General features: G+C 46.2%; 1 protein-coding gene across 1 annotated transcript in view; it reads right to left on the reverse strand.

Annotated features, from left to right (window-relative positions):
* Positions 1 to 2,783: 2,783 nt before the first annotated feature.
* The window catches only part of LOC124020698 (oxysterol-binding protein-related protein 3-like), a 94,228-nt gene continuing 80,374 nt past the window's right edge, over positions 2,784 to 16,637 (reverse strand). The window contains exons 22-24 of the mRNA XM_046335946.1: positions 9,029 to 9,155; positions 6,501 to 6,623; positions 2,784 to 4,087 (exon numbers count right to left, since the gene is read on the reverse strand). Coding sequence (XP_046191902.1) covers positions 3,991 to 4,087; positions 6,501 to 6,623; positions 9,029 to 9,155 — 347 coding nt within the window. The 3' untranslated portion in view covers positions 2,784 to 3,990. The remainder of the gene's footprint in view (positions 4,088 to 6,500; positions 6,624 to 9,028; positions 9,156 to 16,637) is intronic.

A 16,637-nucleotide genomic window follows, 5' to 3' on the forward strand; every position in this document is an offset into this window, starting at 1 on the left:
TAGATGAATGCCAAGGGGTCTGAATACTGTATCTTTACCATAGATGAATGTCAAGGGTCTGAATACTGTATCTTTGTGATAGATGCATAGGGTAAACTTGTAATTATATTTGCTGACCCCTACAGTATATATCTAGCCTAGCTATATAAACCACACCCCTCCGCAAACTCGCCTTCTCCAATGTTGGTTCCCCGGCGGTACTTATGTAAATGAGGTAAGATAATACAATGTTACCAGTGTTTGACATGGGGAGGGGCCAGGAACTTTATGATCAAACTTGATCAATAAACAAGCAACGGTCATTTTCATACTTTGGTCATCAATACTTTAATCTGGTTTCCTTCAAATATCATCCAATTTCATGAAAAACATGATTTTGACTGTTCATGACCTTTTAAACTACAAAAGCTAATTCACCAACATTTCTGAAAATGGATATATAGCATTTTTAGAATGAAACTTCATATACATACTTCATTCTTTAAAGAATTCCTCCTCGCACGAAACACACGTGCCCTTCTGAAACATCTCAGTTTGTTTTAAAACAGAAATGAGAGTAAAACGTCACATAGTTCACCCAGTAAGGCATTAGACAGGTGCAGAATAAATATTGACATGTACACCTTCTCAACGGTGTTACAGGTACCATGGAATCTCATCTCAGAGGTAGAAAACCGTGTGTATTAAGACAGTGTTGTACAGTCAACAGCTGTGTTAATGTAGACTAGTAGCTAAGTTAGCGAGGCGCGGCAATACAAAAAGGGAAGGATTATTCTACAGTCTTTGCAGAACCCACAAGGCCAGTAAATTCCTTTTTTAGTACCTTGTTGAAGTATACAGTATTTCTTGTGTGTTCTATTCTGCACGATGAGACACCACAGGTGGAAAAACAGGACACCATTTTGCATAATAGTCTCTGCATTCGAAGGGTTTGCTCACAAAGACGCTACATTAATAGACTAATCGGATAAATGTTGTCTATTAAGGCAATGAACTGGATAAACTCTCAAATGAAAACATGAAAACAATGAATCAGCAACATACGTGTGGGGGGGGGGGGACAGTAGATGGACATGTGAATGATGGATAGTAGATGGACATGTGAATGATGGATAGTAGATGGACATGTGAATGATGGACAGTAGATGGACATGTGAATGATGGACAGTAGATGGACATGTGAATGATAGACAGTAGATGGACATGTGAATGATGGATAGTAGATGGACATGTGAATGATGGACAGTAGATGGACATGTGAATGATGGATAGTAGATGGACATGTGAATGATGGACAGTAGATGGACATGTGAATGATGGATAGTAGATGGACATGTGAATGATGGACAGTAGATGGACATGTGAATGATGGACAGTAGATGGACATGTGAATGATGGACAGTAGATGGATAGTAGATGGACATGTGAATGATGGATAGTAGATGGACATGTGAATGATGGATAGTAGATGGACATGTGAATGATGGACAGTAGATGGACATGTGAATGATGGATAGTAGATGGACATGTGAATGATGGACAGTAGATGGACATGTGAATGATGGACAGTAGATGGATAGTAGATGGACATGTGAATGATGGATAGTAGATGGACATGTGAATGATGGATAGTAGATGGACATGTGAATGATGGACAGTAGATGGACATGTGAATGATGGATAGTAGATGGACATGTGAATGATGGATAGTAGATGGACATGTGAATGATGGACAGTAGATGGACATGTGAATGATGGATAGTAGATGGACATGTGAATGATGGATAGTAGATGGACATGTGAATGATGGACAGTAGATGGACATGTGAATGATGGACAGTAGATGGACATGTGAATGATGGATAGTAGATGGACATGTGAATGATGGACAGTAGATGGACATGTGAATGATGGACAGTAGATGGACATGTGAATGATGGATAGTAGATGGACATGTGAATGATGGATAGTAGATGGACATGTGAATGATAGACAGTAGATGGACATGTGAATGATGGACAGTAGATGGACATGTGAATGATGGATAGTAGATGGACATGTGAATGATGGATAGTAGATGGACATGTGAATGATGGATAGTAGATGGACATGTGAATGATGGACAGTAGATGGACATGTGAATGATGGACAGTAGATGGACATGTGAATGATGGACAGTAGATGGACATGTGAATGATGGACAGTAGATGGACATGTGAATGATGGATAGTAGATGGACATGTGAATGATGGATAGTAGATGGACATGTGAATGATGGACAGTAGATGGACATGTGAATGATGGACAGTAGATGGACATGTGAATGATGGACAGTAGATGGACATGTGAATGATGGACAGTAGATGGACATGTGAATGATGGACAGTAGATGGACATGTGAATGATGGACAGTAGATGGACATGTGAATGATGGATAGTAGATGGACATGTGAATGATGGATAGTAGATGGACATGTGAATGATGGATAGTAGATGGACATGTGAATGATGGACAGTAGATGGACATGTGAATGATGGATAGTAGATGGACATGTGAATGATGGACAGTAGATGGACATGTGAATGATGGACAGTAGATGGACATGTGAATGATGGACAGTAGATGGATAGTAGATGGACATGTGAATGATGGACAGTAGATGGACATGTGAATGATGGACAGTAGATGGACATGTGAATGATGGACAGTAGATGGACATGTGAATGATGGACAGTAGATGGATAGTAGATGGACATGTGAATGATAGACAGTAGATGGACATGTGCATGACCGTACGTCCCAAATAGCACCCTATTCCCTTTAGCGTATGATGCACTACTTGGGCCCACAGGGCTCTGGTCAAAAGCAGTACACTATGTAGGGCATAGGGTGCCATTTGAGGCAAAACCAATGAGACGGATAGAGCAGCAGGACTCCAGCCCCTAGAGCCAGCCTGGGTCACAGTACAGACAGGAAGTCCAAACAGGGTCATGTTCATAAGTGCACACCGTAGCAAAACGTTTTGCAACTGGAAAAAAAAAGTTTCTTATTGGACTGGAAGTTGCAGTCTGTTTTCTTCCGTTTGGTGCCTTTTGAACGCACAAGTGTTTCTTACTGGACACGTTCAGGTCGTCCCTCCCTGTTTCAGTCCTGGGCCTAATAAACATGACTCAGGTGTGTGACCAGTGGCCACAAAAGTCACACTAAGGTCACCACAACACAGGACAGTCCAGGTGGGGATAGCCTGGTTCCCTCCTCAGGTCACCACAACACAGGACAGTCCAGGAGGTGGTAGCCTGGTTCCCTCCTCAGGTCACCACAACACAGGACAGTCCAGGTGGGGATAGCCTGGTTCCCTCCTCAGGTCACCACAACACAGGACAGTCCAGGTGGTGATAGCCTGGATCCCTCCTCAGGTCACCACAACACAGGACAGTCCAGGTGGTGATAGCCTGGTTCCCTCCTCAGGTCACCACAACACAGGACAGTCCAGGTGGTGATAGCCTGGTTCCCTCCTCAGGTCACCACAACACAGGACAGTCCAGGTGGTGATAGCCTGGTTCCCTCCTCAGGTCACCACAACACAGGACAGTCCAGGTGGTGATAGCCTGGTTCCCTCCTCAGGTCACCACAACACAGGACAGTCCAGGTGGTGATAGCCTGGTTCCCTCCTCAGGTCACCACAACACAGGACAGTCCAGGAGGTGATAGCCTGGTTCCCTCCTCAGGTCACCACAACACAGGACAGTCCAGGTGGTGATAGCCTGGTTCCCTCCTCAGGTCACCACAAAACAGGACAGTCCAGGTGGTGATAGCCTGGTTCCCTCCTCAGGTCACCACAACACAGGACAGTCCAGGTGGTGATAGCCTGGTTCCCTCCTCAGGTCATCACAACACAGGACATTCCAGGTGGTGATAGCCTGGTTCCCTCCTCAGGTCACCCCAATACAGGACAGTCCAGGTGGGGATAGCCTGGTTCCCTCCTCAGGTCACCACAACACAGGACAGTCCAGGTGGGAAAAGCCTGGATCCCTTCTCAGGTCCCAGTAAGTGTTGTTGCTAACCCAGGTGTCGTCCTTTGATTTCCTGTGGACAACAGAAAGACATATTCTTTACCTGAACTGAATAATGAAATACTTTCTAAAAAGAATCAACAACAAAAAGATCATGATGCATAACACAGCCTCATCATCATCATCATCAGCCTCATCATCATCATCACGTTTTTGCTTTTTATTATAAGTGCTCTTTCTTGAAACCTTGACTGTTGACATTTTTGTGGATTAACAGTGGACTAATGAACAAAATACAAAAATGTGACTGTTTTTGAACTATGCCTTCAACACTCACAAGCTTGCCAACAGAACTGAATGGAAACTGAGAACCAGCTACTGAAAATGGAGAAACCTAATGTTCCCATGGACATGTAACATGACTGGTGTGTCTGTTGTGGTACTTGTACATCTATATAGGTACATCCATATTGTGTTATAAACTGGGTGGTTCGAGCCTTGAATGCTGATTGGCTGAAATCCGTGGTAAATGAGACCGTATATCACGGGTATGACAAAACAATTATTTTTCCAATATACCATGGCCAATATACCACGGCTAAGGGCTGTATCCAGGCACGTTGTGTCATGCATAAGAACAGCCCATAGCCGTGGTATATGGCCAATATACCACGGCTAAGGGCCGTATCCAGGCACGTTGTGTCATGCATAAGAACAGCCCTTAGCCGTGGTATATTGGCCATATACCACACCTCCTCCTGCCTTATTGCTTTAATAAACCCAGTGGGAATAAATGCAGGTGGAGTTTAGCTGTGGAACAGGGTCCCTTTATAAGAAAAATAAAGTCTAGACCCAATGTTATTCTGCTACCAAATACGTTTTATTATTATCATTTATATGAACCCTCAATTTAACTGTACGTATTCTCTTTTACAGAAAGGGCCCGATTCCGACCTGAGTTAAGCGCGAGTAAATGGAAGGTAATTATCTGAACTTGAACTGAAGCATGAGAATAGCGTGATGTTCGTTTTGGGTGGAGATTGAATGCATGAAGGTGTGGCAGAGGTGTGTCTGCAGATACGGAGGATTCTGACCACTTTTACGCGCTAGGAAACTATGAATAAGGTCTAGCAAACCTACCGATTCCAAGTGGAAAAAGCATCGGATTACTTTTGTTTTCCAATTAAAAAAGAACCATTCTCCATGCACTGTAATTTACAACTTGATCAGAGCTATTGATTAGAGCTAGGTAAACGAGTACTTGATCAGAGCTATTGATTAGAGCTAGGTAAACGAGTACTTGATCAGAGCTGTTGATTAGAGCTAGGTAAACGAGTACTTGATCAGAGCTGTTGATTAGAGCTAGGTAAACGAGTACTTGATCAGAGCTATTGATTAGAGCTAGGTAAACGAGTACTTGATCAGAGCTATTGATTAGAGCTAGGTAAACGAGTACTTGATCAGAGCTATTGATTAGAGCTAGGTAAACGAGTACTTGATCAGAGCTATTGATTAGAACTAGGTAAACGAGTACTTGATAAGAGCTATTGATTAGAGCTAGGTAAACGAGTACTTGATCAGAGCTATTGATTAGAGCTAGGTAAACGAGTACTTGATCAGAGCTATTGATTAGAGCTAGGTAAACGAGTACTTGATCAGAGCTATTGATTAGAACTAGGTAAACGAGTACTTGATCAGAGCTATTGATTAGAGCTAGGTAAACGAGTACTTGATAAGAGCTATTGATTAGAACTAGGTAAACGAGTACTTGATAAGAGCTATTGATTAGAGCTAGGTAAACGAGTACTTGATAAGAGCTGTTGATTAGAGCTTGGTAAATGAGTAATCCGTTTGGATGAGGGGATTGTAAATATAAATGACACTTATTTTAGATCTATTTGACATTATAATAACTGGAGACGAATGTGAAACCAGTCATATGGCAGCAAACTGAAACATTTCAACATATCAACTTTCTCACAGAAAACTCCACGAGAAAATGTGTTGGCCAGCAAATGGGATTACATTTATTCAGCGCGCGCAAAAGCCCACTACGCACCTTCGTAAGGCAATACCAAGTACTGAGAAGTGCATAGGAAAGGTGTGAGTAAGAAACGTGTCATTTCCAAAGTCGGAATCGGGCCAAAAGTGAATAGATCAATTGATAGCAACCGAATCTCACATTGTATCAGATGACTTCCCAAACAAAGATAACCCCATGTGCATCAGTGTCTTCCTCTGGGAGTCTACCACTTGTTTCTAGCATCGCAGAGTTATGTGTCATTATAGATCGGTTTATACCATTGCTCATCTGTAAAAATAAATACAGCATATCCTGTATAGTAAAAAAAAATCCCTCAAATCAAGGAATGTCCCGCGACCCCTAGGTTGGGAACCCTTGTACTAGAGTGCTCATATCCTGTCTGTCAAACGGCCACGTCCGTGACAGTTTAGGCATCGCCCTGTATCCAGCTGTAGGAGTTCACCTGAAGAATGTGGGTTGATGTGTCATGGTGTTTTCCTCCAGGACTCTGCGTCTGTCTCTCTGCTGCTGTTCTATCTTCTGCTTCTGTTCCTCTGCTGCCTCTACGTTGCCCTCCTCTAGCAGCCTGGCACACACACACACACACACACACACACACACACACACACACACACACACACACACACACACACACACACACACACACACACACACACACACACACACACACACACACACACACACACACACACACACACACACACACACACACACACACAAATGGATTCATTTGGATAAACAATAAAGCAAACCCAACTGTGTATGGTGTAATAATGGTCATTTGATGCAGTGATACATCACTGTGTATGGTGTAATACTGATCACTGTAATACGAAACTGTATTGCCAAATGCACATTTCTACATTGTTACGCCATGCTGGTCTCTACACCATGCTGGTCTCTACACCATGCTGGTCTCTACACCATGCTGGTCCCTACACCATGCTGGTCTCTACGCCATGCTGGTCCCTACACCATGCTGGTCTCTACACCATGCTGGTCTCTACACCATGCTGGTCCCTACAACATGCTGGTCCCTACACCATGCTGGTCTCTACACCATGCTGGTCTCTACACCATGCTGGTCCCTACGCCATGCTGGTCTCTACGCCATGCTGGTCCCTATGCCATGCTGGTCTCTACACCATGCTGGTCTCTACACTATGCTGGTCCCTACGCCATGCTGGTCTCTACACCATGCTGGTCTCTACACCATGCTGGTCTCTACACCATGCTGGTCTCTACGCCATGCTGGTCCCTACGCCATGCTGGTCTCTACACCATACTGGTCTCTACACCATGCTGGTCTCTACGCCATGCTGGTCCCTACGCCATGCTGGTCTCTACACCATGCTGGTCCCTACGCCATGCTGGTCTCTACGCCATGCTGGTCCCTACGCTGTGCTGGTCTCTACACCATGCTGGTCCCTACAACATGCTGGTCCCTACACCATGCTGGTCTCTACACCATGCTGGTCTCTACACCATACTGGTCTCTACACCATGCTGGTCTCTACGCCATGCTGGTCCCTACGCCATGCTGGTCTCTACACCATGCTGGTCTCTACGCCATGCGGGTCTCTACACTATGCTGGTCTCTACACCATGCTGGTCTCTACACCATGCTGGTCCCTACGCCATGCTGGTCTCTACACCATGCTGGTCTCTACACCATGCTCGTTCCTACGCCGTGCTGGTCCCTACACCATGCTCATTCCTACACCATGCTGGTCTCTACACCATGCTCATTCCTACGCCATGCTGGCCCCTACACCATGCTGGTCGCTACACCCTGCTGGTCCCTACGCCATGCTGGTCTCTACACCATGCTCATTCCTACGCCATGCTGGCCCCTACACCATGCTGGTCCCTACACCATGCTCATTCCTACACCATGCTGGTCTCTACACCATGCTCATTCCTACGCCATGCTGGCCCCTACACCATGCTGGTCGCTACGCTGTGCTGGTCCCTACGCTGTGCTGGTCCCTACGCTGTGCTGGTCCCTACGCCCTGCTGGTCCCTACGCTGTGCTGGTCGCTACGCTGTGCTGGTCCCTACGCTGTGCTGGTCCCTACGCTGTGCTGGTCGCTACGCTGTGCTGGTCCCTACGCTGTGCTGGTCCCTACGCTGTGCTGGTCCCTACGCCATGCTGGTCCCTACGCTGTGCTGGTCTCTACGCCGTGCTGGTCTCTACGCCATGCGGGTCTCTACGCCATGCTGGTCCCTACGCCATGCTGGTCTCTACACCATGCTGGTCTCTACACCATGCTGGTCCCTACGCCATGCTGGTCTCTACGCCATGCTGGTCTCTACACCATGCTGGTCTCTACGCCATGCGGGTCTCTACGCCATGCGGGTCTCTACGCCATGCTGGTCTCTACGCCATGCTGGTCTCTACGCCATGCTGGTCTCTACACCATGCTGGTCTCTACGCCATGCTGGTCTCTACGCCATGCTGGTCTCTACACCATGCTGGTCTCTACGCCATGCGGGTCTCTACGCCATGCTGGTCCCTACACCATGCTGGTCTCTACACCATGCTGGTCTCTACACCATGCTGGTCCCTACACCATGCTGGTCCCTACACCATGCTGGTCCCTACACCGTGCTGGTCTGCTGGTCCCTACGCCATGCTGGTCCCTACGCTGTGCTGGTCTCTACACCCTGCTGGTCCCTACACCATGCTGGTCCCTACACCATGCTGGTCCCTACACCATGCTGGTCCCTACACCATGCTGGTCTCTACACCATGCTGGTCTCTACGCCATGCTGGTCTCTACACCATGCTGGTCTCTACACCATGCTGGTCTCTACACCATGCTGGTCCCTACACCATGCTGGTCCCTACACCATGCTGGTCTCTACACCATGCTGGTCTCTACACCATGCTGGTCTCTAAATCATGCTGGTCCCTACATCATGCTAAGACAACGGTGTGTTACTGTACAGTAGCACTCTGTCTCTCACCTCTGGTCGAGCCGTAGCCGGGTGTCTGTGGGAGGCAGCAGCAGTTTCAGTGAAGGGTCCAGCTCATTGAGCTCCATAGCAAACTTAGTGAAGCCGTAGTACTGCTCGTGGTCAGCCGGCATGGCATCTGAGAACACACACACACACACACCAGAGACACTCTTTTACATCCCAGGGAGATGATTCTATAAACTACAGGGTAAGGAATGCCTTTTATGTAATAAGGAACAGTGGTGTAAAGTACTTAAGTAAAAATACTTTAAAGTACTTAAGTCATTCTTTGTGTATCTGTACTTTACTTCACTATTTATATTTTTGACAACTTTTAGTTTTACTTCACTACATTCCTAACGATAATACTCCATACATACATTTTCCATGACACCCGAAAGTAGTCGTTACATTTTGAATGATTAGTAGCACAGAAAATGGTCCAATTCTCACACTTTTCAAGAGAACATCCCTGGTCTGATCTGGAGGACTCACTAAACAGAGAACATCCCTGGTCATCCCTACTGCCTCTGATCTGGAGGACTCACTAAACAGAGAACATCCCTGGTCATCCCTACTGCCTCTGATCTGGAGGACTCACTAAACAGAGATCATCCCTGGTCATCCCTACTACCTCTGATCTGGGGGACTCACTAAACAGAGAACATCCCTAGTCATCCCTACTGCCTCTGATCTGGAGGACTCACTAAACAGAGATCATCCCTGGTCATCCCTACTGCCTCTGATCTGGGGGACTCACTAAACAGAGAACATCCCTGGTCATCCCTACTGCCTCTGATCTGGGGGACTCACTAAACAGAGATCATCCCTGGTCATCCCTACTGCCTCTGATCTGGAGGACTCACTAAACAGAGATCATCCCTGGTCATCCCTACTGCCTCTGATCTGGAGGACTCACTAAACAGAGATCATCCCTGGTCATCCCTACTGCCTCTGATCTGGGGGACTCACTAAACAGAGAACATCCCTGGTCATCCCTACTGCCTCTGATCTGGGGGACTCACTAAACAGAGAACATCCCTGGTCATCCCTACTGCCTCTGATCTGGGGGACTCACTAAACAGAGATCATCCCTGGTCATCCCTACTACCTCTGATCTGGGGGACTCACTAAACAGAGAACATCCCTAGTCATCCCTACTGCCTCTGATCTGGAGGACTCACTAAACAGAGATCATCCCTGGTCATCCCTACTGCCTCTGATCTGGGGGACTCACTAAACAGAGAACATCCCTGGTCATCCCTACTGCCTCTGATCTGGGGGACTCACTAAACAGAGATCATCCCTGGTCATCCCTACTGCCTCTGATCTGGAGGACTCACTAAACAGAGATCATCCCTGGTCATCCCTACTGCCTCTGATCTGGAGGACTCACTAAACAGAGATCATCCCTGGTCATCCCTACTGCCTCTGATCTGGGGGACTCACTAAACAGAGAACATCCCTGGTCATCCCTACTGCCTCTGATCTGGGGGACTCACTAAACAGAGAACATCCCTGGTCATCCCTACTGCCTCTGATCTGGGGGACTCACTAAACAGAGATCATCCCTGGTCATCCCTACTGCCTCTGATCTGGGGTACTCACTAAACAGAGAACATCCCTGGTCATCCCTACTGCCTCTGATCTGGGGGACTCACTAAACAGAGATCATCCCTGGTCATCCCTACTGCCTCTGATCTGGGGGACTCACTAAACAGAGATCATCCCTGGTCATCCCTACTGCCTCTGATCTGGAGGACTCACTAAACAGAGAACATCCCTGGCCATCCCTACTGCCTCTGATCTGGGGGACTCACTAAACAGAGATCATCCCTGGTCATCCCTACTGCCTCTGATCTGGGGGACTCACTAAACAGAGAACATCCCTGGTCATCCCTACTGCCTCTGATCTGGGGGACTCACTAAACAGAGAACATCCCTGGTCATCCCTACTGCCTCTGATCTGGGGGACTCACTAAACAGAGAACATCCCTGGTCATCCCTACTGCCTCTGATCTGGGGGACTCACTAAACAGAGATCATCCCTGGTCATCCCTACTACCTCTGATCTGGAGGACTCACTAAACAGAGAACATCCCTGGTCATCCCTACTGCCTCTGATCTGGGGGACTCACTAAACAGAGATCATCCCTGGTCATCCCTACTACCTCTGATCTGGAGGACTCACTAAACAGAGAACATCCCTGGTCATCCCTACTGCCTCTGATCTGGGGGACAAACATGCTTTGTTTTCAGATGATGTCTGAGTGTTGGAGTGTGCCCCTGGCTATAGGTAAATGATGTCTGAGTGTTGGAGTGGTGCTCCTGGCTATAGGTAAATGATGTCTGAGTGTTGGAGTGTGCCCCTGGCTATAGGTAAATGATGTCTGAGTGTTGGAGTGGTGCCCCTGGCTATAGGTAAATGATGTCTGAGTGTTGGAGTGTGCCCCTGGCTATAGGTAAATGATGTCTGAGTGTTGGAGTGTGCCCCTGGCTATAGGTAAATGAAGTCTGAGTGTTGGAGTGTGCCCCTGGCTATAGGTAAATGATGTCTGAGTGTTGGAGTGTGCCCCTGGCTATAGGTAAATGATGTCTGAGTGTTGGAGTGTGCCCCTGGCTATAGGTAAATGATGTCTGAGTGTTGGAGCATGCCCCTGGCTATAGGTAAATGATGTCTGAGTGTTGGAGTGTGCCCCTGGCTATAGGTAAATGAAGTCTGAGTGTTGGAGTGTGCCCCTGGCTATAGGTAAATGATGTCTGAGTGTTGGAGTGTGCCCCTGGCTATAGGTAAATGATGTCTGAGTGTTGGAGTGGTGCCCCTGGCTATAGGTAAATGATGTCTGAGTGTTGGAGTGGTGCCCCTGGCTATAGGTAAATGATGTCTGAGTGTTGGAGTGGTGCCCCTGGCTATAGGTAAATGATGTCTGAGTGTTGGAGTGTGCCCCTGGCTATAGGTAAATGATGTCTGAGTGTTGGAGTGGTGCTCCTGGCTATAGGTAAATGATGTCTGAGTGTTGGAGTGTGCCCCTGGCTATAGGTAAATGATGTCTGAGTGTTGGAGTGTGCCCCTGGCTATAGGTAAATGATGTCTGAGTGTTGGAGTGTGCCCCTGGCTATAGGTAAATGATGTCTGAGTGTTGGAGTGTGCCCCTGGCTATAGGTAAATGATGTCTGAGTGTTGGAGTGGTGCCCCTGGCTATAGGTAAATGATGTCTGAGTGTTGGAGTGTGCCCCTGGCTATAGGTAAATGATGTCTGAGTGTTGGAGTGTGCCCCTGGCTATAGGTAAATGATGTCTGAGTGTTGGAGTGGTGCCCCTGGCTATAGGTAAATGATGTCTGAGTGTTGGAGTGTGCCCCTGGCTATAGGTAAATGATGTCTGAGTGTTGGAGTGGTGCCCTGGCTATAGGTAAATGATGTCTGAGTGTTGGAGTGTACCCCTGGCTATAGGTAAATGATGTCTGAGTGTTGGAGTGGTGCCCCTGGCTATAGGTAAATGATGTCTGAGTGTTGGAGTGTGCCCCTGGCTATAGGTAAATGATGTCTGAGTGTTGGAGTGTGCCCCTGGCTATAGGTAAATGAAGTCTGAGTGTTGGAGTGTGCCCCTGGCTATAGGTAAATGATGTCTGAGTGTTGGAGTGTGCCCCTGGCTATAGGTAAATGATGTCTGAGTGTTGGAGTGTGCCCCTGGCTATAGGTAAATGATGTCTGAGTGTTGGAGCATGCATGCCCCTGGCTATAGGTAAATGATGTCTGAGTGTTGGAGTGTGCCCCTGGCTATAGGTAAATGAAGTCTGAGTGTTGGAGTGTGCCCCTGGCTATAGGTAAATGATGTCTGAGTGTTGGAGTGTGCCCCTGGCTATAGGTAAATGATGTCTGAGTGTTGGAGTGGTGCCCCTGGCTATAGGTAAATGATGTCTGAGTGTTGGAGTGTGCCCCTGGCTATAGGTAAATGATGTCTGAGTGTTGGAGTGTGCCCCTGGCTATAGGTAAATGATGTCTGAGTGTTGGAGTGTGCCCCTGGCTATAGGTAAATGATGTCTGAGTGTTGGAGTGTGCCCCTGGCTATAGGTAAATGATGTCTGAGTGTTGGAGTGGTGCCCCTGGCTATAGGTAAATGATGTCTGAGTGTTGGAGTGTGCCCCTGGCTATAGGTAAATGATGTCTGAGTGTTGGAGTGTGCCCCTGGCTATAGGTAAATGATGTCTGAGTGTTGGAGTGGTGCTCCTGGCTATAGGTAAATGATGTCTGAGTGTTGGAGTGGTGCTCCTGGCTATAGGTAAATGATGTCTGAGTGTTGGAGTGTGCCCCTGGCTATAGGTAAATGATGTCTGAGTGTTGGAGTGGTGCTCCTGGCTATAGGTAAATGATGTCTGAGTGTTGGAGTGGTGCTCCTGGCTATAGGTAAATGATGTCTGAGTGTTGGAGTGGTGCTCCTGGCTATAGGTAAATGATGTCTGAGTGTTGGAGTGGTGCCCCTGGCTATAGGTAAATGATGTCTGAGTGTTGGAGTGGTGCCCCTGGCTATAGGTAAATGATGTCTGAGTGTTGGAGTGGTGCCCCTGGCTATAGGTAAATGATGTCTGAGTGTTGGAGTGGTGCCCCTGGCTATAGGTAAATGATGTCTGAGTGTTGGAGTGTGCCCCTGGCTATAGGTAAATGATGTCTGAGTGTTGGAGTGTGCCCCTGGCTATAGGTAAATGATGTCTGAGTGTTGGAGTGTGCCCTGGCTATAGGTAAATGATGTCTGAGTGTTGGAGTGTGCCCCTGGCTATAGGTAAATGATGTCTGAGTGTTGGAGTGTGCCCCTGGCTATAGGTAAATGATGTCTGAGTGTTGGAGTGTGCCCCTGGCTATAGGTAAATGATGTCTGAGTGTTGGAGTGTGCCCCTGGCTATAGGTAAATGATGTCTGAGTGTTGGAGTGTGCCCCTGGCTATAGGTAAATGATGTCTGAGTGTTGGAGTGTGCCCCTGGCTATAGGTAAATGATGTCTGAGTGTTGGAGTGTGCCCCTGGCTATAGGTAAATGATGTCTGAGTGTTGGAGTGTGCCCCTGGCTATAGGTAAATGATGTCTGAGTGTTGGAGTGTGCCCCTGGCTATAGGTAAATGATGTCTGAGTGTTGGAGTGTGCCCCTGGCTATAGGTAAATGATGTCTGAGTGTTGGAGTGTGCCCCTGGCTATAGGTAAATGATGTCTGAGTGTTGGAGTGTGCCCCTGGCATAGGTAAATGATGTCTGAGCTATAGGTAAATGATGTCTGAGTGTTGGAGTGGTGCCCCTGGCTATAGGTAAATGATGTCTGAGTGTTGGAGTGTGCCCCTGGCTATAGGTAAATGATGTCTGAGTGTTGGAGCGTGCCCGTGGCTATAGGTAAAGAAAAAAACAAGAATTTTATGCCGTCTGGTTTGCTTATTATAAGGAATTTTATGATTTATACTTTTACAATTGATATTTAAGTATATAAGATCAATTACATTTACATACTTAATTATATTTAGAACCAAATACTGTTAGACTTTTACTGGGTGATTTTCCCTTTGATTTTTTACTTACAGTATATTAATATTGTTTAGCTTCAGACACATATTTTTCTAAGATATTTACTGGTAGAAATAAAGATATAGAGATACATTTCAAAATAAACTATATGGACAAGAAAAGTAATTATGTAAATGTCATATTTCAGTTACAATTTTTTGTACAAAAAATTAATAAAATGTTTTTGCTTGGTCATTATGGTGTATTATGTGTAGATTAATGAGGGGGAAACTATTGAATTAATTTTAGATTAAGGATGTAATGTAACAAAATGTGGAAAAGACAAGGGGTCTGCACTGTATCTACTAGTAGAAATCAAGATATAGACACAAGGGGTCTGAACTGTATCTACTAGTAGAAATCAAGATATAGACACAAGGGGTCTGAACTGTATCTACTAGTAGAAATCAAGATATAGACACAAGGGGTCTGAACTGTATCTACTAGCAGAAGTCAAGATATAGACACAAGGGGTCTGAACTGTATCTACTAGTAGAAATCAAGATATAGGCACAAGGGCTCTGCACTGTATCTACTAGTAGAAATCAAGATAAAGACACAAGGGCTCTGAACTGTATCTACTAGTAGAAATCAAGATAAAGACACAAGGGGTCTGAACTGTATCTACTAGTAGAAATCAAGATATAGACACAAGGGGTCTGAACTGTATCTACTAGTAGAAATCAAGATATAGGCACAAGGGCTCTGCACTGTATCTACTAGTAGAAATCAAGATAAAGACACAAGGGCTCTGAACTGTATCTACTAGTAGAAATCAAGATAAAGACACAAGGGGTCTGAACTGTATCTACTAGTAGAAATCAAGATATAGACACAAGGGGTCTGAACTGTATCTACTAGTATAAATCAAGATAAAGACACAAGGGGTCTGAACTGTATCTACTAGTAGAAATCAAGATATAAAGATAAATCAACTGTACGGATAAGAAACGTATGAATACTTCCAACTGATGGGCTCAACATGTAAAGCCCTGATCTGTAGCACTGTAGGTCAAGACACTGGGCTCAACATGTAAATCCCTGATCTGTAGCATGTGTAGGTCAAGACACTGGGCTCAACATGTAAATCCCTGATCTGTAGCATGTGTAGGTCAAGACACTGGGCTCAACATGTAAAGCCCTGATCTGTAGCATGTGTAGGTCAAGACACTGGGCTCAACATGTAAATCCCTGATCTGTAGCATGTGTAGGTCAAGACACTGGGCTCAACATGTAAAGCCCTGATCTGTAGCATGTGTCAAGTCAAGACACTGGGCTCAACATGTAAATCCCTGATCTGTAGCATGTGTAGGTCAAGACACTGGGCTCAACATGTAAATCCCTGATCTGTAGCATGTGTAGGTCAAGACACTGGGCTCAACATGTAAATCCCTGATCTGTAGCATGTGTAGGTCAAGACACTGGGCTCAACATGTAAATCCCTGATCTGTAGCATGTGTAGGTCAAGACACTGGGCTCAACATGTAAAGCCCTGATCTGTAGCATGTGTAGGTCAAGACACTGGGCTCAACATGTAAATCCCTGATCTGTAGCATGTGTAGGTCAAGACACTGGGCTCAACATGTAAATCCCTGATCTGTAGCATGTGTAGGTCAAGACACTGGGCTCAACATGTAAATCCCTGATCTGTAGCATGTGTAGGTCAAGACACTGGGCTCAACATGTAAATCCCTGATCTGTAGCATGTGTAGGTCAAGACACTGGGCTCAACATGTAAAGCCCTGATCTGTAGCATGTGTAGGTCAAGACACTGGGCTCAACATGTAAATCCCTGATCTGTAGCATGTGTAGGTCAAGACACTGGGCTCAACATGTAAATCCCTGATCTGTAGCATGTGTAGGTCAAGACACTGGGCTCAACATGTAAATCCCTGATCTGTAGCATGTGTAGGTCAAGACACTGGGCTCAACATGTAAATCCCTGATCTGTAGCATGTGTAGGTCAAGACACTGGGCTCAACATGTAAAGCCCTGATCTGTAGCATGTGTAGGTCAAGACACTGGGCTCAACATGTAAAGCCCTGATCTGTAGCATGTGTTGGTCAAGACACTGG

The sequence above is a fragment of the Oncorhynchus gorbuscha genome, unplaced genomic scaffold, assembly GCF_021184085.1.
Source record: "Oncorhynchus gorbuscha isolate QuinsamMale2020 ecotype Even-year unplaced genomic scaffold, OgorEven_v1.0 Un_scaffold_879, whole genome shotgun sequence".
Lineage (NCBI taxonomy): Eukaryota > Metazoa > Chordata > Actinopteri > Salmoniformes > Salmonidae > Oncorhynchus > Oncorhynchus gorbuscha.